At 38.4% G+C, this 24,825-nt stretch overlaps 3 protein-coding genes across 3 annotated transcripts; all 3 read left to right on the top strand.

The window, feature by feature from the left end:
- Positions 1–1,333: 1,333 nt before the first annotated feature.
- LOC113022528 (ras-related protein rab7-like) lies at positions 1,334–9,903 on the top strand. The gene is made up of 6 exons (XM_026168012.1): positions 1,334–1,681; positions 5,342–5,404; positions 6,908–7,034; positions 7,189–7,407; positions 8,215–8,343; positions 8,485–9,903. The coding sequence occupies exons 2-6, from the start codon at positions 5,352–5,354 to the stop codon at positions 8,578–8,580; spliced, it is 624 nt and encodes a 207-aa protein (XP_026023797.1). The 5' UTR covers positions 1,334–1,681; positions 5,342–5,351; the 3' UTR covers positions 8,581–9,903.
- A 2,765-nt stretch (positions 9,904–12,668) lies between these two features.
- On the top strand, positions 12,669–17,619 carry LOC113022527 (ras-related protein rab7-like). The gene is made up of 5 exons (XM_026168011.1): positions 12,669–12,796; positions 13,444–13,570; positions 13,756–13,974; positions 16,673–16,801; positions 16,909–17,619. Exons 1-5 carry the CDS (start codon positions 12,744–12,746, stop codon positions 17,011–17,013), a joined length of 633 nt encoding a protein of 210 aa, XP_026023796.1. The 5' UTR covers positions 12,669–12,743; the 3' UTR covers positions 17,014–17,619.
- A 2,248-nt stretch (positions 17,620–19,867) lies between these two features.
- Positions 19,868–24,823, top strand: arpc4 (actin related protein 2/3 complex, subunit 4). The gene is made up of 6 exons (XM_026168010.1): positions 19,868–20,137; positions 22,566–22,684; positions 22,788–22,899; positions 23,014–23,109; positions 24,017–24,187; positions 24,283–24,823. Exons 1-6 carry the CDS (start codon positions 20,135–20,137, stop codon positions 24,286–24,288), a joined length of 507 nt encoding a protein of 168 aa, XP_026023795.1. The 5' UTR covers positions 19,868–20,134; the 3' UTR covers positions 24,289–24,823.
- The last annotated feature ends 2 nt before the right edge of the window (positions 24,824–24,825 follow it).

The following is a 24,825-nucleotide window of genomic DNA, read 5'->3' as shown; positions in this document are numbered from 1 at the left end:
GATATAACCCAAAAACAAATGTCCATCACATAAATGAATAGGCTGGTTCTTAGGAGAATATCATCTTAATCATACAATGAAAAAAAATGGTAGTTGGAGGTTTTGAGAGTTAGATTAGTTAAGATCAGTTCAAGGTGCCTCCCCAGAATGTTGTTTCCCACTGAAAAAAAATGCTCATGTTCACTGGATGTTTTGTAAAAGTTATGTAGAATTACTTGGAATATGCAGCTCATCATCTCACTCATTATGTTAGAAGATTTAAAATATTGTTTGTGTTTTTGAATAAAGTGGAACAGCAGCTCTGAAGCCGATTTATTATCAATTTAGGGAACTGTAATTACTTGAGTCTGCATTAAGGGGCATCAGAATGACTACAAAGCTCCAACATGGCTTTCTATTATATATCCAGGCTACAGACTTGTCAGGTTTAGCCCAGTTATCTGTTATGTCATCCAGTGGGACCTATCTAGTGCAAAGTCAGGTCTTGTGAAAAAAACGCAACCAGGACAATAAGCACACACCTGATAAAAATCATGCGAGTCAGGGTGATGATGTGGTCAGATCTGACTCAGTGTGGGAGTTAATTTTTAACTGAAAGCTTGGCAACTTGCCTGTTTAATGTTTACTGTAATCTATCAATACATAACATCAGCAGGTTAGCATTTGTGCTCAAAGCCTGGGTAATTTTGCAATTCGAAAACAATCTACGCTTAAAGAATTGTAAATGTTTTACAGTATTTTATAATATGTTAGTTGTTGTGTATTATGTTTGGTGCAACCCTAATACCAATACTCTGAAACTTGAAAACTTTATTGAACAAAATATTAATTTCTTGACCACTAAGTTAAAGCTAGTCACACTCATACTGAATACTAATTCAGTTTCAGCTTACACTTAGTAGGAGTTTAGGCAAGTTTCTAAATCAACCTTGCCCAAATTTTCACTTTTCATAGTCACATACTTTTTTGTTTCACTGATTTCAGTTTTTTGTTTTCAAACATTTGCCCGAATACACCATAGACACAGCCACAAATAATAATTCAAACTGTTAAAAGGCAGTAGTCTAAAACTTTGTGAGCTAAGAAATCCATAAAATAAAATGGGTAAAATTAGGACAATTGAGTTTAATATTATTTTAATGTTTTTAATACGTATCTGTCATGTTTGTTTTATATGAATGGCAACAGGGTTGAGAATCAGTACTAATATTAATGTTTTCTCTGAAAAGACCCGAGCTGTGGCATTTAATGGGCTGTGAAAGTCGAGGATAGAGAAGTTATACGGGCCTTAATTAATATTTCAGAAGGGGTTGTTATTGGCTGTTTACGTCTGACGTAGGGCACAAGCGTTGTTTGGGAGGCGGAAGTGAAAGAAGACAAGGGAGAACTAAGTAGTTAGCTGGTTGGGTGGCTTGTAGGCAGGCAAGCCTTAAGGCAAGTGCCAAATTTAAACACTATTTGTAGATAAATTACCTCGTGAATTTACGACACGATTTTTGTTGGTGTCGACGTCAGAAACTTTTCTGAGAATCTCAAACGGGACATTGCCAAATCAACGCTAGCTAACGTAACGCCTAGTTAGCAACTGACGCTAGCTGCGCTGCACAACAACGGCTAGTTTTCTCGCAGCCGGCTTCGATACGGTCAGCAAGTCTCCTCTACCGTGTGTTACGAGCTGAAAGTAAGTTTTTGAGACGACAAGAAACTCTTTATATGTATAATGTCTGCCCACTTGTCAGTGTTTAGGATGTCCTGACGCTGTAGCTGCTAATGGTGGTGAGGTGTTTTTCGGCAAAAACAAGGCCGGCCTGTGGCTCCTCTGGGTCGAATCCAACAAGGAAGGAGACCGGCTAGTCGGGGTTGGTCTGTCGGCCAAAGCATCGTAAAAGAACAACAACAACAAAAAAAAAAACCTAAACAAAAACAAAAAAACTCATCATTGTCAAATGTTGTGAAGGGGTGTCTTTAAACGGTGTTAATGCTCATGCACACAGAGAAGGATTTTTACCTCAGAACTACACATCACCGAGTGGCTGAATAGCTACTCGTCACTGTGTTCTTTGGCTACATCTTGATCCTGGTCAGTGTGACCTTTAAGCGATCTCCTCACCCTTATTGTCTACAGGCTGTGTTAAACAGATGTTATATGTGTCTGAGTGTTGCTAGGGAATCTTGACCTGTCATGTCTGTATTATGCGTTAAGTGGGTTTCGTTTCGCTTGTGGCTCACAGGTCACGCGGTTACACGTCGTTCAAGTTGTCTTAATTATACAACGCCCATTGCTTGTACCAACAGGCTCGAGACAGAAAAGAAACATCTTGCTATACATTTATCCAGGTTTTGAGTATTTTACTTTTCAATGACAGATGCTGTCTGACATTTACGTCTACCATTTTCTTATTGTTTCATTAAAAAAATACTGTGCACAGTATGATGACACATATGGTCTTGCACAGTTTTTTAATTAAGTGGTTGGAGTTGAAAAACTGCTCCTCCGCTGCAAACAGCCCTCTGAGTTTGGATTAGTCCTAATTTGTGTGTCTTTTGAAGTTGTTCAGCATATCTATCTCTTCACTCGTACTTGTTATAGCTAAAATACACACGTTTAAAAAGATGATCCTTCATTACTGAAGCATCTGTTTCCCATGTAGAAGCTGGTTAACAAGGACAAATGATGATGGCTTCCCTCTGTGACCTGGAGTAATTGACTGAACATTGTCTGAACTCTGCTTTCCAAAACTATTTTTAGTTTGGGGTTTGTTTTGTGTTGTTTGGTTTGCATTTATAACCCATGTCAGAGGTGAAGACTAGATGCTCTGAGCAGAAATGTATGAGCATAGAGAAACTGTGGTGGAGTCCAAAACTTCATGGTTTTTAAAATAATAAATAATAATGAGCCTAATTCATGCAGTCATTTCTTAACTGAGAAATACTGTATATTCATTCAGGCAGAAGAAATTATTTAATTTGTTTTGATCATATTAGTGAAAGGCCACAATCTCATTTTGGACTGAACCGCCTGTCAGAAATCGTAGTTGTTAATGAGAAATCATGGACCTGCTGTTCATGAAAGTTTAAATGTCTGATCTCTGCTTCTGCTGTTATCATGTGACTAATTTAAGCACACCTCCGTGACAGTGTGTTGCTGTTGTTCATGCTACTGTCAACTATTTTGTGCTTCACAGGTATTGGATTTCCACTCAGAAAGAATGCTGGTGCTTTCCAGCTTATGGTTGTGTTTTACTTTAGTAAACTGATGCATGCAATTTGAAATGAAGTGTTCATGTTTACTGTTAAATGTTACCTAAAAGGTTATTGCTTCACCACCAAAACAAGATACAATTTGTGTATTTTTTTTTTCACCCAAAAGGAGAAACATAATTGGACTTGACAATTAGACACTGCCACAGTGTATAATATATACAGTACATATCTTTATATGGTGCTTTTCCAGCTCAGAGGAATTTCTGACTCTCAAAACAATAATCAGGCTGCGGGTTTCATTTAAATTTAAAGGGTTTTGTTTTTGTTTTTTTAAACATGTACACAATCTAACTGGAGCAGTAAGGTATTTTAGGCACATTAGCAATCATAAAGGCTACAGGTTTTTTTTGTTTTGTTTTTTTCTTAAAGAAAATTCCCAGTGGGAGGCCATGTTTGTAATGCACTGGTGAAACCTTGCTGATGTTTGTATACTACTAATTGTATACTATGCTGCTATAATATACAATTAGGATCATCTTTAGCTTTGAGGAAATACTGCTACATGTTACTGCCAGACATCTGCTTTTTCTGCCCTCCTTATTGACAGTGCAGTACTTTTCCCAGGTTTTGTTTTATCAGTTGCATTGTGATCAGTGTTTACATAGCACCGATAGGACAAAGGTATGGGAGAAGATAAAGCAGTGTCTTAAGAAATCACATTTTATTTTGTCTTTCTAGTCTATTTGTGTATGGGAAAGATTTATACATAGCCCTTCAAGACATTAATATACATTTTCACTGGAACCCACTGCACAATTGGACAGAACATAAAAGATTTGCTATAAGGTCAGATTTGCGTCAACACTGGAAGCGAAGCACTCATCGCCGACCCCATCAAAGCTGACGTCTTGTTGCTTGTGGACATCGTAGGCTGTGGTTATCTAAGTAATGTTCTAACGTATTTACTACCAGATTATATGTCAACCAACAGTTTTGTGCACTCTTAATTTTCACTCACTTCAATCACTCGCCTGGTGGTGGTGGAGTTTCTTGGTTTCCACCAACTTTACCTCGTCAGTTGTTATTTCACCCTTAGTTGCTCTTAATCGCTGAATGCCATTCACTTTCTCTGCTCTCTTGTTGAAGCAAATCACTTTCTGTGTGGATGCAGCTTCAGTCTTGCATTGTATAATGATACTGGCTGACAAAATCTCTTTTTTTGTCCTAGTGAAACACCAAGGCATCTAATTTTCCTCTTTTTATTTATTTCAAACATTGCATTCTCAAATAAACAATTGATCACTTAAAGGGGGTGATACAGTATAATACAACACATATTAACTTAATCATGCACTGGGTAAGCTCTTGCTGAAATCTCTGATGAGTATTGGGGAAATTGTGCACATCCCTGAGCAGTGAAGAGTGTTTGAGTGTTCAGAAAAGGCACAGATTGCAGAACAGTTAACTACCACTCTTGCTCAAACTAAAGTGACATACATCCAGTTGTTTTGTCCAATTCTCCAGAATTTAGTCAACATTTTAGCCCCAAATTGACTAATATGTGTCTTTCACTTTTGTATAGATTCTGGGAAAAACTAGATTTAATTTTATTTATACATCTATTTGCATGTTGTCTCCCAAGTCATGTTGTATTTGTGACTGTGGTCATTTTATATAATTATATCTTGCAATGGTTGACGGTGTATTAAGCGTTACATTGTGCAGCATTGGTTTGTCAACTTAGTGACAGTGAAATCAGCAGAAAATGTCTCATATGTCACTTGGTTTGGACTTTGAGGAGGAGTCAATATTCTTAGAAGTAACCTCCCTGTGTGTGTGTGTGTGTGTGTGTGTTGAAGTGAGAGGGAGAGAGAGAGATATGTTCCTCGTGATTTGCCCAACAGCTTAGGAAGCACATGACTGAAATGAGTGGCATTCATACATGATTGGTGCAGGGCCATGAAACTCAAGACATAAAGTTGTCCAATAGGCCAGTCTGTAAAGAAACTGAATTATTTTTTTGTATTGATTATGTTGTTCCAGGTATATAGACAGCTAGTGGTTAGGTTGTGACTTGCTATGACGACATCAGAAAAGCATTAGTAACTAAACCCTCTTGCTTTTTGTCTTACTGCAGCTGTGGAAAAATGACATCCAGGAAGAAAGTGCTCCTGAAAGTCATCATCCTGGGAGATTCAGGGTGAGTCACACAAACTATTCAATTTTTTTTCCTATTGTTGTTTTGGGGTTAATTTAATTTTACATTGCGCTACTTCCTTGTTGGCACAAGTTGTTGTGGTGGTGCAATAAGCTGTCGCCAGGCAGAATACAAACTGTGCTTCTTGTATATACAGCCCTTATCTGCTGCTAATCACTACTATTGCTATCAAGCTCAGTTTTCATGCTCATTATGCCGTCTTTCAAAAGTAGTTTTTATATTACAGTTATTCAAACATGGTTTCAAGGGAACTTTTAATTTTTCACAATAATTTATTAAAAAAAAAAGCTTAGTAAACAGTTTCATAAGAAACCTTAAAGCTGGGTGAACCTGAGAACACTGAAATCTTTTGTGTATCCCTGTGATAATATGATTCACCAATAAATTACAGTATTTTATATGTAAGGAAAACATAATGGCCAAACAGGTTGAATCAACCACCATTCATTCATTTCTTATTGTTAAGCCAGGCTGAAATGTAACTCCAGGCCATTGAATATTTTAACTTGCAAAAATTAAAATAGGAATGATCCCTGTTTTGTTGAATCATATGACCACTTGGAAAGAATACCAAAGTTGACTCTGGTTCTTTGCTGATTGACCAGAAAGATGAATTTGTAGGTTATGATGTAAACAGTTCTCTAGTACGCTTCAGTAGGAAATCTACGTCTTAATTTAGAACATAGCCTAATGTGCACCTCCTGAGAAATTCTACATTTCAGGTTGACACAGCCCGCAACCATTTAATGGCGTGGCAGGCTGTAGTATAGGGTTAAGAGGGGTTTCTGGTTATTTCACGAGTTAGGATGTAGAATTCCCACAGATATCTAAATCAGATCACTGGTCTGTTTTGTATCTGAGTTTTCTAGATGCAAATTAGTTGACTCTTTTTCACTCTAGTGTGGTGGTAAAGCATCTGAAATGGTTGGTTGACTGTGTGAAAATACCTTAGTTTTGTCCTTGTATTTATTTATGTATAACAACAACATAGCAGTTTGGCAGGTAGCCACACCTGAGAGTGAGGCAAAGCCTTTACTCTTTGGACTTGCTCACCATTCTCTCTTACCTGTACCAATCGGTGCTCTGTCACCCTCACAGGTCAGTAATTGTTTGCACTGATTAAGGATCACGTTAAATTTGCTGAGTGTGTCTTCTTGTTCCACAAGAATGACACACTGATAACATCATCATAGCATGCAGCATTTCAGTTTCCTTTATCGCATGCTTTACGACCTGTAAGTGGCTATACTGCTGTACAGACCATTTGCTAATGTGGTTAGCGATATGGTTGAAGCAGTCATCATTCGTCTTATATGTAGTGGATCCTTGTATTTAAAATCAGCTTGTCTCGATTAAGATGGATACCCAATGTGCTCAAGCTGGTGGAAATTCTAAAAGCTTTAACCACATTCATATATCACCAAACACAGTAATTTAATTGCTGCATATTTCATATTTCTGTTGTGCTGCTGTTTCTCTTCTCAGTGTTGGGAAGACCTCCTTAATGAACCAGTATGTGAACAAGAAGTTTAGTAACCAGTACAAAGCCACAATAGGAGCAGACTTCCTGACGAAGGAGGTGATGGTGGACGACCGACTCGTTACAATGCAGGTGTGGTATGATAACTAGTCGGAGGACTAAATTATGTGAGGACAAATGAAGCTTTAAGTTTTCATGGATTCAAGCACAGTTTTATTGAGAGTTGTTGTTTTGTATTATCTTTAATCCTGGTGTGCCTAACTATTGTTCCTCTTTCATTGCCTAGATCTGGGACACAGCTGGCCAGGAGAGGTTCCAGTCTTTGGGTGTTGCGTTCTACCGTGGAGCAGACTGCTGTGTGCTGGTGTTTGATGTGACTGCGCCCAATACATTCAAAACACTTGACAGCTGGAGGGATGAGTTTCTGATCCAGGCCAGTCCTCGAGATCCTGAGAACTTCCCGTTTGTGGTGCTAGGCAACAAGATTGACTTGGAGAACAGACAGGTTGGTATGAGATTCCTGGTTCTAGTTTCGTTGTTTTAAGAATGACTTTAACTATGTGTGCGTGTCAGTTGTAAGTGCACACAGCACACTGTGGCTGTTACTGTTGTGCTGCTTTGTTTGGTAGATCTGTAGAAGGAGAAAAGACTAAATCATTAAAGACTTGCTGTGACCATAAAGATTAGCGCAGGTGTTGATGGGGTTGCTGTGTAAGGAATGTTAGAGGACTTGGTGAAACTACAAAAGTCACTTCACCTGAGCAGAGGAGCTTCTTGTGGCTAGTGAAGTGCATGCCTTGACAGGGCCTTTGTATAAGCTTGGAAAGCTCACCTCAAGTTTGTGTTACATAACAATATCAGAGTGGCTTTTTTCCAACGATAGTAACTCTAAACATTGAAGTAACTCTTATCCACACTTTGAAGTGGCATAATCAGAGCATAGACTTCAACATTACAATGTGAATTGACAAATTGATACCTCAGTAAAGCTATTCACGCCAGACATCCAAAAACCAAAATAAAAGCAGTTTGTGAGAACAAATGATACATGTGCCACCTGAAAGTTGTGCACTCACCTATGAGAAATGCTTGTTGAGCAGTTATTCCCCAAATGTAGCTGAAAAATCAACTTTTCCTCCAGCACTGGGAATATCTTTTTTTTTTTATAAGCATAATATGAGTTTGTATGCTTGTGACCTAAATATCAATACCTATATCATAATCAAATAATGCAGAAAATTGAGTTATTGTATTGTACAACTTATTTTAGCTTGTTGTTGTCGATGGACTCAATCTCTCTTTATATCCACAGGTGACCACCAAAAGGGCTCAAGCCTGGTGTCAAAGTAAGAACAACATCCCCTACTTTGAGACCAGTGCGAAGGAAGCCATAAATGTAGAACAGGCATTTCAGACAATCGCACGTAATGCACTCAAACAGGTGAGTTACAGGTTAATGGTGTGTGTGTGTGTGTGTGGTGTGCTGGTGGTGGGTTTGAAATGGCTTGTTGCATTGTGTGATTGTTGAATTTTAAAAAATCTTTCGGCTTTACTTAACTTCTTTTTTCTTGGTGCCTTGCAGGAGACAGAGGTGGAGTTGTATAATGACTTCCCAGGGCCCATAAAGCTGGGAGGGAATGAAGGACCTAAACCCGCAACAGAAAGCTGCAGCTGCTAAGAGAAAACTTGGACCATCTTCTCTCTTGGCTTTTTGGAAACGCCCTGTCACTGGTTACATCACCTCCACCTCGCTTCCAGGGAAGGGAATTCCCTACTGGTCTTCCTCCTCCATGCCATTGTTCATTCCACTGACACGACCCTTCGCACAATGTGCTGCACATGGATGTGTCCCCCTCACAATTAATACACAAATTAATACACTAGTGTTCTCTTGTAAAATATGTTGACGAGTCCAGCGCCCAAAGATCACACAAGAAAAAAATGACACCCCCCAGCCCCACTCTGACCTCACGGTCCCTGACTTGATCTCCTGTGAGTGATCTCCTGTCCCAGCAACCCATTTGTGCAGATGATGCCCGACATTCATGCTAAGGGGACAAGATGGAGCCATTTTCAGAGTGCAATTGGGAACTCTAGATGTCCTAGCTGATTATCTTTAATGTGAGGCGATGTTGGCTAATGTCAGCATCCCAAGTTTCGCATTCTCTGATTTCTCTTTTGCTTTCTTTTGCCTATCTGTCAATGAATAATCTTGCTGAACTATATATACAGATGCATTAATTGGCTGAAGATGTTTTTGAAGCCAATCTGAAACACTTTCTTCTTTCTTTTTGCACTTTGTATGTTTTTTTTTTTTGCCTTTAAAAATTATACAGGGATGACTGATTTTTGGGCAACGTCTGCTGCCAGATGCCTTTCAAATTAGAATTCCTCACTCTTTCCTTTTTTGATATGTCCTGAGAATTTGTTGAACACTCTGGTAGATTATCTTTGCCTTTGCCCTTCAAGATTGTGCTTAAAGGGTTTATAACTGCCTAAACAGCACAGTAGAAATGTTGTTAAGTAGACTCAAAGTAAAAGCTGAGTCTACTTAATAAGTCAGTGTAGAACATGGATTAATTGTCCCTGATATATTAATATTTGCCTTTTGTGTAACATTACTTGTACTGCTACTATTACTGCTGTATATGTTCTGTCCTTTCATCAGACGTCTTTCATCGCTATAGAATTACAATATGCATCACCAACACAGCTTACACCTGTCTTCTGTCATGTCTTTGTTATTGCTGTTCTATCTATCTGCTTGTAGCTCAGGTTGGCTAAGTACTTAATATTTTTAACGGATTGTGTATTACAGTGTATAGATGGTGAAGGTATAATGGACTGAAATCAAATGGATATTCTATCTTTCCATTTAATGAAAATATCCAGTTATCTGTCCTGGTAGTACTCCTCCTTATAAGAACAAAATTACTGCAATGCAAACATTGTTGTCAAAGAAAATTCGGACATCAAATAATAAAACTCTTGACTATATTAACAGTCTGGCGTTCTGTGTCTCAGTGTATGTATGGTTGATGAAATTCTCAGTTTCTTTTTCCATTCAGACACCCCCTCAGGTGTGTAATTGTGTGAAGCCTTAATCACAGATGCAGAGAACTGATATACATTTGTTTTTTTACTTTTTCCATCTACTTTGGCCTTCAGTTCACAAAGTTTGAATTCACTGTAAACCAGTTAGTGTTATTGGTATGGGTTTTTTTTTTTTTTGGTTTTTTTTTTTTTTAAGTAAATGAGAAAAAACTACTTGTATAGGTGTTGAATGCACTGTGCTTCATGTTTAAGTCATTAACTATTGTTATCAGTTACTTTTTTAGGTACACCTGTTCAACTACTTGTTAGCTCAAATATCTAATCAGCCAATCATATGGTAGGGCAGGGGTTACTTTGAATGGTACCAAAAGGGCTGATCTAACAAGTTTAGAAACTGAACTACTATAACAGACTAGTGTAATTTTTTTCCACCAAAAGTGAAGCACCACCATTGGTCAGATTATTCTCTTAAAAGCATCAGCTTGTCCCAAGGTCCAGTTCAGCAGATCAAATTTACAGAGGAAAATTTAGCTGAGCAATCAATTAAAACAGTGCATGACTGTCAAAGCAGCCCGGCCTCTAATTTTATCCATCTGAGTTAGAAAAATCCACCTATTTAGTTGGGCATTGTTTGCCTTACTTTTAGAGGCAGCAAGTGGCCTGTAGGGGCACTACAGCTTCTAATTTTCAGTGGCAATTCCAGTTTTCAAGTTGGAACTAACTCACTTCCTTGTTCACCCATTTCAAATTTCCTGAACTCAAAAGTTTCAAACACAGGATGGAACAATGAACTTCAATGAAAACATGGTAAATCCCCCCCAATATACCTGCAAACATGGCAACTCAGGGTTCAACATGCAGACTAGAGAAGCTGGGGATCTAACTACAGACAATCTGATCCGCTGATGACTCCTAAACCACCCCTCAGGAAAAATGATGGAGGACATAAAAAGTTATTTAGGCTTTTTCCCTGCGCAGCAGTGATAAAGCTTCTGTCCATAAAAAGCATCGTAAAATGCCCCTTCTTCTTTGTGAAATTTTGTCTGGGGGAATATTGACGTCTTTAAATAGACAGTCTATGTTAAATAAATATGTTAGACATCTTTGTGCCAGCGTTGCAGGCAAACATGTCCTGTCACATTTGTTTTCTGTGTTGAATAGTTTTTCTTTCATTTGTGACTTGCAGGTCACGCAGCTACCCGTGATTGTCTGATCATACAACAACTATTTCTTGTACCAACAAGCTTGAGGACAAAATGAAATCTGTTGCCACACATGCAACAGATTTCTTTTTTCAATTCTGTCTGACACTACCATCAACTTTTTTCCAACAGATCTTGTGCAGAGTATAAAGACTGAGATATGTTATATGGACAAAATTACTGGACCTCGTTCCCCAAAATCTTTAAATTCAGGTGTTTTCAGTCCCATTGCCACAGCTCAAGCACTGAGACAGGCAGTCTACCTTTAAAAACATTTGTGAAAGAATGGGTTGTTCTAAAGAGCTCGCTGAATTCGAGTGTTGTAACAGCAACAATTCAGTTTGTGAAATATTTTCCCTCTTAGATATTCCACCATTAACTGCAAAATGTAACACACTGCAAAGTGGGCCAAATTAGGCCAGACACAACAGGCTTATAGTTTACTGGTAGAAATATGCATGCTTGAGCTCTAAAAGGATATTCTGAGTCAGGAATACACCTGTATGCTATGAATCAGCTTTAAGGAAATACTGCTTACTGTCAGAGAGCTGCTGCACTAGTTTTTTCTGTTTTGTCAGTAAAACTGTGATTACCGTTTACTACAGATATGACAAAGGTTTGGGTAAAAGTTAAAACAGCCTCTTATGAAATCTGTCATGAAATGGCTGTGCTGCAGGCAGGATAAGGATCCAGATGCATAACTTGTGAGACAAGAACTCAAAAAAGCTTTAACGCTGGAGTCTTTACATTAAAAAAAAACACAAAAATAAAACGCAAAACAAGGCAGGGCTAGAGCCAGGAATACAAAACTAGGAGGGGGGAGACACAAGGAACAAGGGAGCACACAGCAGAGAGGGAGGGCACAACAATAAACAGAGAGAGAGTCAGACAATAAATACACACCAGATAATTAGGGAAATGAGAAACCCTGGCTGAAACTGCTCAAGGAAAACAAGAAAAAGGAAGCAATACAAAACACGTGACACAAGAGACTATCAAAATGAAACAGGAAATAACACTGAGACAGAGACTCAAAATTACAAACAATCTAATTTCTCTCTTTCTTTTTTTTTACTTCAAGCTTTGGGCTCTAAAATATATCAGCTGATCACGACACTTAAAGGTAGCAGTACAATATATATTCACTTACTTATTTTCACTTACGTGTTCAAAAAAGATTACACAACAGTTAGATCCAGTTGACACACTGGGTGTGGCTGAGCCACGGCTTAGATAAGTCATATCCAGTGTGGCAAACAAATTCTTTAATCAATGCATGTTGAACAGAACTCATGTTATGTTTGTGATTGTGGTTGTTTTGCATAATTATACCATACAAAGCTTGACAGTGAATTGAAATCTGTGTGCTGTCAGCTTAGTGACGCCGAAATCAGCTGAAACATTTGATGTCACCTGGTTTGAGGAGGAGTTGGATTGATTTGCCAAACAGGTTATAAGGTACATGACTGGAATGAGTGGCATTCATACATGATTGGTGCAGGGCCATGAAAACGCAACACAGGAAGTCAGGAAAGCATTAGTAACTAAACTCTCTTGCGTTTTGTCTTAATGCAGCTGTGGAAAAATGACATCCAAAAAGAGGGTTCTCCTGAAAGTCGTCCTCCTGGGAGATTCATTGTGAGGTTTTGATATTAATGTATTTTAAATGTAATTTTAAAGTGTGTTACTTCGTCGTTGGCACGAGTTGTTGTTGTTGTGCAATAAGCTGTCGCCAGTCAGAATATTAGCTATGTATCTTGCATGTAAGACTTAGTTAATCCTATTGTTTTATGCACAATTATACCTTAGTTTCTGAAATACTGTTTAAGGGAATGTTTAAAACTACTTAATAAAGGTGGTTTAAGTGTGCATAACAACACAAAGCTGTTTATCAGATATCCACAACTGAGAGCGAAACAAACATTTTTCTTGATTGTCAGAGTTGCTTCCTCGTACCAATCACCGCTCTCTCACTCACGTGGATTATTACGTATTTGCACTGATCAAAGATGAAAATGAATTTACTGAATCTATTCTCTTATTATGGATGGATAATATTACCCTACTCTTGTTTTATTTTCCTTTACCACATGAATACAGACAATATAACCAGCTATACTGCTATACAGACCACATGTTAAAATGGTTGGTGATATGCTTGAAGCAGTCATATTTCAACCTGTCTATACTACATGCTGCTTTTATTTAAACTCAACTTGGAATAGAAATTTAAAAAAGCTTTAACCACATTCATAAATCTGTTGTGCTGCTGTTTCTTTTCTCAGTGTTGGGAAGACCTCCTTAATGAACCAGTATGCCATCAAGAAGTTTAGTAACCAGTACAAAGCCACAATAGGAGCAGACTTCATGACGAAGGAGGTGATGGTTGGAGACCAGGTTGTTGTATTGCAGGTGTGGCATAAAATGTAGATGGACTCTTTGATCATATGAGGACAAATGAAGATTTAATGTTTAAGGCTTCAAGCACAGCTTTATTGAGAAAAGACATTTCCAGGTCCTTAGTAGGACGTTGTTGTTCTGCATTATCTCTAGTCTTGGTGTCCTGGTGCTAACTGCGTTTCTCTTTCATTGCCTAGATCTGGGACACAGCTGGCCAGGAAAGGTATCAGTCTTTGAATGCTGCCTTCTATCGTGGAGCAGACTGCTGTGTGCTGGTTTTTGACTTGACAGCGCAAAAAACCTTCAAATCGCTTGACAACTGGAAGGAAGAGTTTCTGATCCAGGCCAGCCCTCGAAATCCTGAGAACTTCCCATTTGTGGTGCTAGGCAACAAGATTGACTTGGAAAACAGAGAGGTTGGTATGAGATTCCTGAGACAAAAAGGTCCGGGTTCAGTATGTTTGTTAGAAGGCTGTCTCTGCCATAGCATAGATAACTTTACTTCCCAGTACTGGTATTGAATTTCCTATCAGAAAGAATGCAGGTGCTTTCCAGCTCATGATGGTAAACGAAGTGCTCGTGTTTTAAAAGATTAGCTGATAGATGTATGTTGACTAAAATGAAGACTGATGGGAGTGTTTGTGTTTCTATTAAATTACTGCCTCAAGTGTTATTGACCGACTGTCTAAATCACACTTGATATTATTTAAAAACACTGATGAATGTACCTGAATGAGCAGACATCAGGGGACAGAAATCAACTGACCAGGTAAAACTGTATAACATAACATTTGCCTGTTTTTATATAAGAAAGCAATTAGGATGATCTTTTAGGAAATACTGCTAAATATTATAGTAAGACGGCTGGAGCAGTAAACTTTCTGTTGTGTTAGTAACAATGTGATGACTGTTTACATGCCACAGATATGACTAAGGTAAGGGAAAAGATAAAGCAGCCTCTTATGAAATCAAGGTTGATTTTGTCTCTCAAGTTTATTTATAAATGGATAAGATTTAAAGATAAACTTTCAAGACTCTCACATATTTTTTGTGAAAAAACACTATTTTTTTCTCATATGTTTCATAAATGAAAGCAGAGTAAAACCTTTTCTAGTGTCTGTCAATCAAAGCAAGGAAGGAAAGTCCAAAGCACTGAGTGCGGTAGGGTTGGAAGAGCCAGATCTTCTCATTCAATTTAATTATTTCTCTGTTAAACCTTCTCTTAGTTTTAAAATGTATGCTAAGCTGTAGGTCCATCTTGCATGCCATGTCAGCCTGAGCAGGGACAATAGAGCGAGTTCCAGCGTTGGTGGGAGTTTAAACTAAAGAAACCGAGGCTGACACAGATATTAGGTTGCAGTGATTGGAGCTGATAAGCTCTCGTTCTGCTACTGTAGGTGCACAGGTGTCTCCTGTGGAAATATTCACCCAGTTCGAGTGTTTTCTGAGAACAGAACTCAAACCTTTTTCACTGAATTCAAGTGCATAGAGGTTTCGCTGCACTGGCCTCAGCATGTGTGAGCCATAATGCTGCAGTGTGAATTTACAGATAAGTCCCCGGAAGCTTGTTCTGCCTTTTCTGCTGAGTACGGTCTGGTTTATAAAAAGCTCAGACACCATCCTTCTGCCTGACGCCTACTGATGGTGTTTTAGAAGTCTCAGATAAACAGCTGGTCAAAGCTACGATCATTTTACCAGAGAGAAGAGAAACTTGAACTGCTGGTGCTCTGCATCTAGCGCTACTGACGTGTGATGTTTATTTGGCTGCCACTTTGGATGTGTGACAATAATTGTGACTACATAATGTCAAGGGTCAAGATTTCAACATCCTAGTCACACAGCCCTAAAGACTGGTTAGTGACCCTCTGGCAACTTCTGGTCCTGAGGGCTACATGTACATCCTTCAGGACATGGAGCTACATGTGTATCCGCTGACCAAAAACCTCCTTGAAATTGTTTCAGTTGCTAACAGATTGCAAATACTAGGAAGCTCTCCAAAGGACAACAAAAAACTGGAAATGGGCATGGCAACATGTTGGTTAAACTTTAGTGAATACAAAGGACCTATAGAAATTCTGCATCTTTAAACTAAGATAAAAGCCCAAAGATAAACAATACAGCTGGTTTGTGGAGATTACTGCACAAAGTTTTTGTGGGATAGGAACCTCCCATCTCATGGTGCCTCTTGCTGTTTGCAGTCTTGCGTCACAAATCCAGTCAGTGTATATTGGTTTTTCAGCTGCTGCTGAAGAAAAAGCTCAGGGAGCTCTTTACTCATACTCTCTGGAGAGGAGGGTGTGTTTGATCATTTTACATCTCTCATTCTTTTGTATAGTAATCAACTGCTAAGTTTTATTTTGTTTATTTATTTTGTTTTTATTTTGATAGCAGTTTGTCTATCTTTTAGTTTAATTAACAATTAAAAGAAAATATATTTCTGCTCTTAAAAGTGCCTCCTTCACTATTTTTCTGCCTCAACACTTCTTCTTGCTTTTTCCGTGTCCGCTGGACGTCTCAGGGGACATAACAGATGTGTGAGTAAGGAGAAATTACAATACTGAGCAGAGGGAGTAAAGGCTATGGCTATTGGCTAAAGGCTATTGTATGGGATAAATAAAGATGTTTGTTTCTTGCTATTTGTACATAGCTTAATAAACTAGTGTTTTAAACATAGCTGATGTCCATAAAGTGTCACAAAGTAATCTCAAAGTTTAGAAATTTGTCAGTCTATTGGTAGACAAATTGTCTATAAAGGCAGATAGTTTAGCACTTAGGCTAACTGACCTAGTTGTGGGCCCACAACTAAAGATAAGAAGATAAGAATAGTGAGTGATGTAGTTTCTATCTGTACTTTTGACTTAAACATTGGATCATACTTTATGACCAGTTAATACAGAAAACGGAGCATTTACAAAGTGTCCACACTGTTCTGACAAATCTGCAGCAACCGTGTGATTGTGTCAAATCAGAATGAGCCAGAATCTCGGAGGAAATATTTCCAGCACTTTGTTGTTATAAAGAGATAAGGCAGTTCTGAAAGCAAACAGGGGTCCAGCCTGACACCATCCAGTGAGTATAATTTAGATGATTATTAATGATATTGTATATCCACAGGTGACCACCAAAAGGGCTCAAGCCTGGTGCCAAAGTAAGAACAACATCCCCTACTTTGAGACCAGTGCGAAAGACGCCACAAATCTAGAACAGGCATTCCAGACAATTGCAAGTAACACACTCAAACAGGTGAGTTACAGTTTTATGGAATTAGGGGAAAAAATGTTGGTTTTGGAATATATTGTGGCATTGTGTGACCATTGACTTTTCAAAACTCTGTTGGCTTTTTTTTTCAGGTCTCACAGGGGACAGATGTGGAGTTGTATCATGACTTCCCAGAGCCCATAGTATTTGGAGAGAATGATGAATCTAAGTCTTCAGCAAAAAGATGCAGCTGCTAAGGGAAAACTTTAACCATCTTCTCTCTTAACTTTTTGGAAACACACTGTCACCTTGGTTACATCACCTCCAGGGAATGGAAACAGCCTACTGTTCTCCCTCCTCCATGCCATTGTTTATTCCATCAACACTACCCTTCACACAATGTGCTGCACATGGAAGGGCCCCCTCTATCTTTATAGACAAATTAATACACATTTCTAGCATCTCTTGCAGGAATCTTGGGGTAACCTTTGACCGATTTTTCACTTTGAATGCTTGCATTAAATCTCTGGTTCATCTTTGCTTCTATCACTTTAAATCGATTAAGAAATTGAGTTAAACTCCACTGTGTCATGCTCTGAACTGGACTGAATATTTTTCATGTCTTTACTTCATTGGGTTTAAGTTTCTCATTTGTTTTGATGGTTATTATCTTAACAAGACTTCCTTGGAACTTTGAAGCTTGCACGACTGACAAACTCTTGTAAATACTCACATATCACACTGTTGCTAATTCAGCTGAACTGACTCCCGATGAACTTCCATGTACATTTTAAGATTTTTATTTTATTTGATTCGTTTTGATTTATTTTGATAATAAACAAGCATCAGTGTACATCAGTGAACTTTTGCATCCATATATCTCCAGCATGTCCCAGAGGTCATGTGATCAGGGCTTGCTGGCTCTGCAGCATACAAAGATAGAGATAGAGTACAAAAGACATCTCTCCCTCTGAGCCTGAGATCTGTGGACTTGGTGGATTAGTTTTTAAAACTTAGATTTATAAACTTGTTTTGGAGTAATTTTTTTGCTCTCATGTTTTAGTATTTTGTTGTTAAAATTTTTGATATTTATCTTAAAAGATCCTATGTACATTTTTTTTTTTTTTTTGCTATATTTTAAACATGGTCTTTAACGCTATTTAGCATTGTTTTAACATGGGAGACTGTCAGGTTTGACTTGCTTTACAAGACACCATCTAGTGGCTATTAGAGGAACTGCAATTTTGGCACTTCTGCTTTAGCTAGAGGTGTTTAGCGTTCATCCTTCCACAAAAACCACTACTACTCTTCCTGCTTAAACTTTTTTTTTGATAACTCAAAATACAATTTTGCCACACTTTTTCGTATATCACTTAAACGTATATCACGTATCATATTAAAACGTGATGATCATGATCTTATCATTAATGATCATGCTGTGAGTGGTTCTATTTGTTGACTCCCACATTAAGGGTGGTGGGACTGGATATCGGGGCCTTTCTATCACCGTGTTAACAAAAGTAATATAGTCAGTCCAGTGACACACTGATACATATATTTTCATGCTTTTTATTTCAGTGTAGTCATAATACTCCTGAACTCAAACTCTTTCATTTGCCGGTGAATAATAGGAATTTGCACTATTAATGACTGTTTTTGAGCCTCCTTGACCTTAGGATGGATTTTAATGTAATGTACTTGCATTTGGAGTTTTTCTACTGACCACTCAGAGCACTTTAGACTAAAAGTCACATTTTAACCAAACATTTCTGCAGTGTTTTATTCTATACAATTCAAGCACTTCTCACATCCACAGCCACTTTAGAATCACCAACTAACCTAAAAAGCATGTCTTTGGACTGTGGGAGGAAGCCGGTACAGGCACAGTGAGCACATGCAAACTCCACACAAGTAATATTGCCACCACCTGTGAATTGTGATGGATAGTGAGATGGATGAGCTACTACGTCACTTACGTTCTCGCTTTTTAGTGGCAGATGTGGCCACTTGGGATAAATTCACTTCTGGCAAAAGACCCAATTCACACACCTACGGTCATTTTAGAGTTGAACATTAGCCTAATCCCACACATGTCTTTGGACTGTATGCAGTTACCTGGAAAGAATACTGAAACTCAACAGAGAAAGGCTCTAGGCCCTTCTTGTTATGAGGCAACAGTGCTAATCACTGCATCACCAAGCCTGTGAAGATGAATTTTCTGTCTCTATTTAGCTCAGTGACAGATTGGTAACCTGTCCCTCCTGCCACCATGAATTGGATAATCAGATGAAATTGGATGGATGGGTGCAAAACACTAAAAAGTTAGAAAAATAGCAATAGCTATTCCTCCTAACTTTATAGAAAAAATGGAAATCACCCAGAATAACTGCTAACATGTTGGAATGGCCTTATACAACAGAACAATGCATCCTGTTGCAGACAGGCCTCGCTCACATAAAAGCATTTCTTTTTATCCATGTTCAAAATAAGCATAGGGCTTACTAAAGTGTGTGTCACTAAGCAGTGCCATGCAGTACTGTGTATTACCAGAACTCTCAAACTCTGAAAAAATAGAATTGGAAAGGAATCAAATGAGCATCTGGTATTCTTGTTCTGCTTTCCAGGCAAAGCAAGAATACCGGAAAAAGCAGTAATAGCCGCAGGCTCTTCAGGCGTTACTGACAACTGCAAAAGCTGCATTCCAGTTAGGTAAGCAATTATAGCTGCTTTACTGGAATGACTTACCATTTAAGGAAACTAAAATACTAGCTGGGATTAAATTCTAATTTGTCAAAGGTTTGACAGCGTTTCTAGTAAATAATGGCAGATGGTGTGAGCATAAATTGAGGCAATTTAGGATTTGAACAAACAGCTTGTAGTACAAGGGGTCAGACAGAGAACCGGAAGGGGCATGTATGGAGGTGTGGTCCCACTCCTGAAGATATATCATCTCCATTTCCATTTCACATTACGGTGCATTATAATGTTGGTAGACGTTAATTAGCTACAACAGACACTCACTTTGCTTTCCTTTTTAACGTAATAGTTTCGATATACATGAAAACCTGAAAGGTGTGGTTTGTTGTGTTAACTAATTATCGTGGAATGTTCAGATTTGCAAATTGATGATGATTACTCTCAAGTCATGACAAACAGCTCATGATACACTTCTACATAAGTAATGCTACACTTCCTTTATAAATTATAAGTATTATTATCGATACTGGTATCAGCCATACTGGCCCTGTATTTGCTTGGTTACAGATCGACAGTATCATCACAGCGGCGGCAGCAGCGGATAATTTCCGGAATATTCACAGAAGAGACTCCGTTAGTGCAGCTACTTCCGCCTTTAGCCGCCTCTCCTGACACTGAGAAATGGTAAGAGAAATTAGACATATGTGCTTATGAAACGACATAGCTGAATAGTCGTACATATTCGGCGTTGTGGGTTTTGGGTTTGTAGCCGTTCGTTAACGGAAAATGCACCCATAAACGGATTTTGTTACTCCCCATTTGTGACACTTAGAGTAGCTAGGTGACCGGGATTGCTAACAGGCTAATTTTAGCCAGCTAGTTTTCTTGCTAAAAGAAAAGGCAGATTGCTGTTTGGTTATAGCTCATGCTGATGGTGTGAACAGATAGGTCCTTACTCTGTAGTAATATTAATTGTTAAATAGCGTACAGTGCTGTCTGCGGTGTTGAAAAGGGAGGGTTGCATCTGGCGAGCTGGTTGTCACAGCTGACCCGATGTTATGTTTGATAAGGAGAGATTTAGGGTGGAGGTGCTGCACCCTCTGGAGCTTATGTAAAAAAAATATTCTATTGCTAAGCCATGTTGCATATTTGAATAAAAGCTTTTAACATTTTTATTTGTCTTACTGACTTTTGTAGGGCATGTGGCAACACTCACCGAACACTTTTTAGGCACACTTTGCTAGTACGTTTTGCTTCAGGTGTGCCTTGAATGTTAATAGCACAGATTGAACAAGGTGCATTCATCACAGATTTTGGGCCATTTTGGCACGATGGCATCACACAGTTGCTGCAGGTTTGTTGATTGCACGTTCTTGATCCAAGCCTTCTATTACACCGCATCAGAAAGGTGCTCTACTGGATTCATATCTGATCTCTCATCATGTTCACAAAACCAGTTTGAGATGTTTTGAGCTAGGAAACATGGTGTCTTATCCTGCTCGAAGCAGTCATCAGAAGATGGGTACATTGTATACAACAATACCTGGGTACTCTCTGTGGGATTTAAATGGTGCTCAGTTGGTGACAAGAGAATATTCTCATGCCATCACGCCACCAATGACACCAGGCTGGATGGATCCATGCTCTCATGTAGTTTACCTCAAATGTTGATGTTACCATCTGACTGTTGAAACTGTCAGCAGCAATTGAGACTGATCAGACCGGTAAAGCTTTTCCAGTCTACCGTTGTCCAACTTTGGAGAAGGTTTTTTGTTTTGTTTCCTTTTTTTTGTTTTGTTTTTTTAGTTGTTGCCTTCCTATTAGCTTGAAGCACTGTGGCCAGTCACCTGACCTGTGGCATCAGCAAAGCATTTTCACCCAGAGAACTGCGGCTCACTGTATATTTCTTTTCCTTTTTTTTTTTTTTTTGGGACCATTTTCTGTAAACCCTAGAGATGGATGTGTGGGGAAATCTCAGTCAGTCAGCAGTTTCTGAAATACTCACTTAAAACCTCCTTTCTTCCCCACTCAGATGCTCAGTTTGAACTTGAGCAAATTGCTCGACCAGGTCCACATGACTAAATGCACTGAGTTGCTGCCATGTGACTTGCTAATTAAATATTTCCATTAACAAGGAGCTAAACAGGTGTACCTAATAAAGTGACCAATGAGTGTATGCTGCATTGTGATATTGATGACTTTGATTTATGGATGTGATCAGAGGATAAAGTGAACAAAGTCATTACCATTTTTTGGCAGTTAAAAAAATATACAATATAAAATAAAATAAAAACATGTTTGATGAGGATCCCTTAAGTGTCATCAAACAATATGTATCTCATTATGGGCTAACTCGCCAACTGAAAATCCTACTTTGGTTTTCAACTGGGTTTAGATCTGGTGAGTGCAAATGCCATAACATATGACTCACATCATTTTTAATACTGAGCAAACAATTCAGCCCTTTCATGCTCTTTGGATGGAGCCACAGTCATCCCCGAAAACCCCGACCATGTTAGGAATGTTTTCTTGGTGTACACATACATATGGTTAAAGATGACTCGCTTGACCACATCCATTCTAATCTCTCACAATTTATTTCTAATAAGGGGTGAAATTCTCATTAACCCTACTATAACATCTGTCTGTCACATCACATTGTCATCCCCAACAGGAAGTTGCTAAATTGCAGTTGCTGACAACTTCCTTTTGGGGATGTTTTTACAGTAGATTTAAATAAATCTCCTGTCGTCCATGTGCCAAAAATGAATCAGTGTCACTCAGAGCTACCTGCGTTACAACAGCTGCATGTATTATGTTGGTTTCCCCCTTATTGATTGAGATTTTATATATCTTCTACACCAGCATCAGTAGTGGGTTTCTTGGTGGTTTCTTTCTCCTGTTATGGATACCTTTATCTTGGTGTTAATGACAGGACTGTATTTTGACTTGACATACCTTTTGAACATAAGCAAGTATTGCAAGCAGGAGAAATTGTATGAAACACTCATGACCTCTCATTGTCCAGTCACACTTGGCTGTACCTGGGAATAGACAGACATGGTTAAGAAAATATTCTCTTGTTTTTTTTTTCTTCGATTTTCACTCTCAGACAGCAACGTTGCGCCCGTATCTCAACGCTGTGCGTGCCACACTGCAGGCCGCCCTCTGCCTGGAGAATTTCTCCTCACAAGTGGTGGAGAGACACAACAAGCCAGAAGTGGAAGTGAGGTGAGCCTAGCAACAGCGTAAAACTTGAAGGAGTTTAACATCACAATGCCTACGGATCTATAGTGTTTATAGTCTGCGTGTGTGTTTCTCTGGTTCTTTTTAGGAGCAGTAAAGAGTTGCTCCTCCAGCCTGTAATCATCAGCCGTAATGACAAGGAGAAGGTTTTGATCGAAGGCTCCATCAACTCTGTCAGAGTCAGCATCGCTGTCAAGCAGGTGAGTGCAGACCCTGACTTACACCAGATGTTAGTAATTAACACACTCATGTAAACGTCACAGCTGTTTGTAATTCCCATTATTATTTTTAATTAATTAACTAATTTGTTCTAGGCCGATGAGATTGAGAAGATTCTGTGCCACAAGTTCATGCGCTTCATGATGATGAGAGCAGAGAACTTCTTCATCCTGAGGAGGAAACCAGTGGAGGTAAGTGGCCTTGGAAAATGCATCAGTCACACTTAGATGGTTCCTATTAGAGGTGTTGGGCATTTTGTTGCCATTGACAATAATTATAATATTTAAAAAATGAAAAAACTGCTTTAAATTCTGTAGCTTTCTACACATAGTTTATTATAATTCATTTGCCAAAAGAAACCAAAGACAACATCAAATTTAACCCGCATTGTTATTATTGTTATTATTACTAATAATGATATTATCATCAGTACATACAGTACATCAGTATTGTTTAGTCAGAGGATTTTAGTCAGTTGGTAGGTGGTTGCTGGGCAACATGGTGCCATTATGTCATTCATAATTTTGTGTATATAAATGAGATGTTAGTATTGTGAAATTAAACTGATGCAATGCCTATAACATGTTATAGGTGCATAAATGCCACAAATGGGTCATTTAGCACATGATAAATGTGCAAAAATACAGAAAATCGTATGATAGGTCATTGCACAGACTGTCCTGTAATTATGAAAGATAATGTTTTCTTAATTTACTGTGAACTTTCCTGTCATTTAATTGTTTATCTTTTCGTTAAGTATTTTTATGTAGTATGTAAGGGGTGGGCAGTGTTCAAGAGGAAAATTAAAAATAAAAACTTTTATGAACCTTCAAGTGTCATAAACATTATTAAACACAAAAACTTTATATAGTTATGTAGGTAGCGACATGTTCTTAAAAGTTGTTTTAGGTTAAAATAGCAGCTGCCCTTTTACCTCCAGTGTTTTCCACAAATAAAAGATAAAGTTTAGTTGCAAATAACAAGCTCATTGATTCAAGTATTGAGAGTTATATTACTTTTTGAACTCAACAGCATTCAGTTCAAGTGAATGTGGTGATGAGATCATCGTTAACATTACTGTTCTCTTTAATTTCACAGGGCTATGACATCAGCTTTCTCATCACCAATTTCCACACAGAACAGATGTACAAGCACAAGCTAGTGGACTTTGTCATTCATTTCATGGAGGAAATTGACAAGGAGATTAGTGAAATGAAGCTGTCTGTCAATGCCAGGGCTCGCATCGTCGCTGAGGAGTTCCTCAAAAATGTGAGTTTCAGTAATTCTTTCACGTGCAAAACTTTAAATAAAGATGACCAAGAGTTAAAATATGATTTTCATTGCTTTTTGTTCTTCTGTTGCAGTTCTGAGACCGAAGAAACTCGGAAAAATGCATTCCTTTTGCAATCTTGGCCGTCACTGTGGAGCGTTCACATCAGAGGAGACAAACTATGATCAGCCAATAAAAGCTGAGCTACATAAGACGTACAGTAATGATGTACAGGCCAATGAGCTTTTAGCCTTTAAACTTTAATTCCCTCTGTGCTCAGAAATGTTGGTGGTTGTACATATTGAAGATTTACGTGTGAAACATTCATTTCTGCCTTGAACATAACGAGTCAGGGCAGGTCCTTAAAAAGAGTTATCAATATTCATGAGCACAGGCTAATATGGATCTTTTTTTTTTTCCAGATAATTTAATTTTTTTAAATATATAGACAATATATATATACTATATGCATATTAATTTCCTGTTTTGTTACAACAGACTTCAACCCATGAATGCAATCAATTGGATAATGATTCTTGCTGTAGTTCACAAGTACACAGACGAGTCTGTCGTCGATGAAACAAGAATACATTTGCTGGCAATGAAGACGAATAAAAAACCCAGTCTGCTTTGTATT

Source organism: Astatotilapia calliptera, chromosome 5 (assembly GCF_900246225.1).
Source record: "Astatotilapia calliptera chromosome 5, fAstCal1.2, whole genome shotgun sequence".
In the NCBI taxonomy this organism is placed as follows: Eukaryota; Metazoa; Chordata; class Actinopteri; order Cichliformes; family Cichlidae; genus Astatotilapia; species Astatotilapia calliptera.
This window is presented reverse-complemented; position numbering and strand designations above follow the sequence as displayed.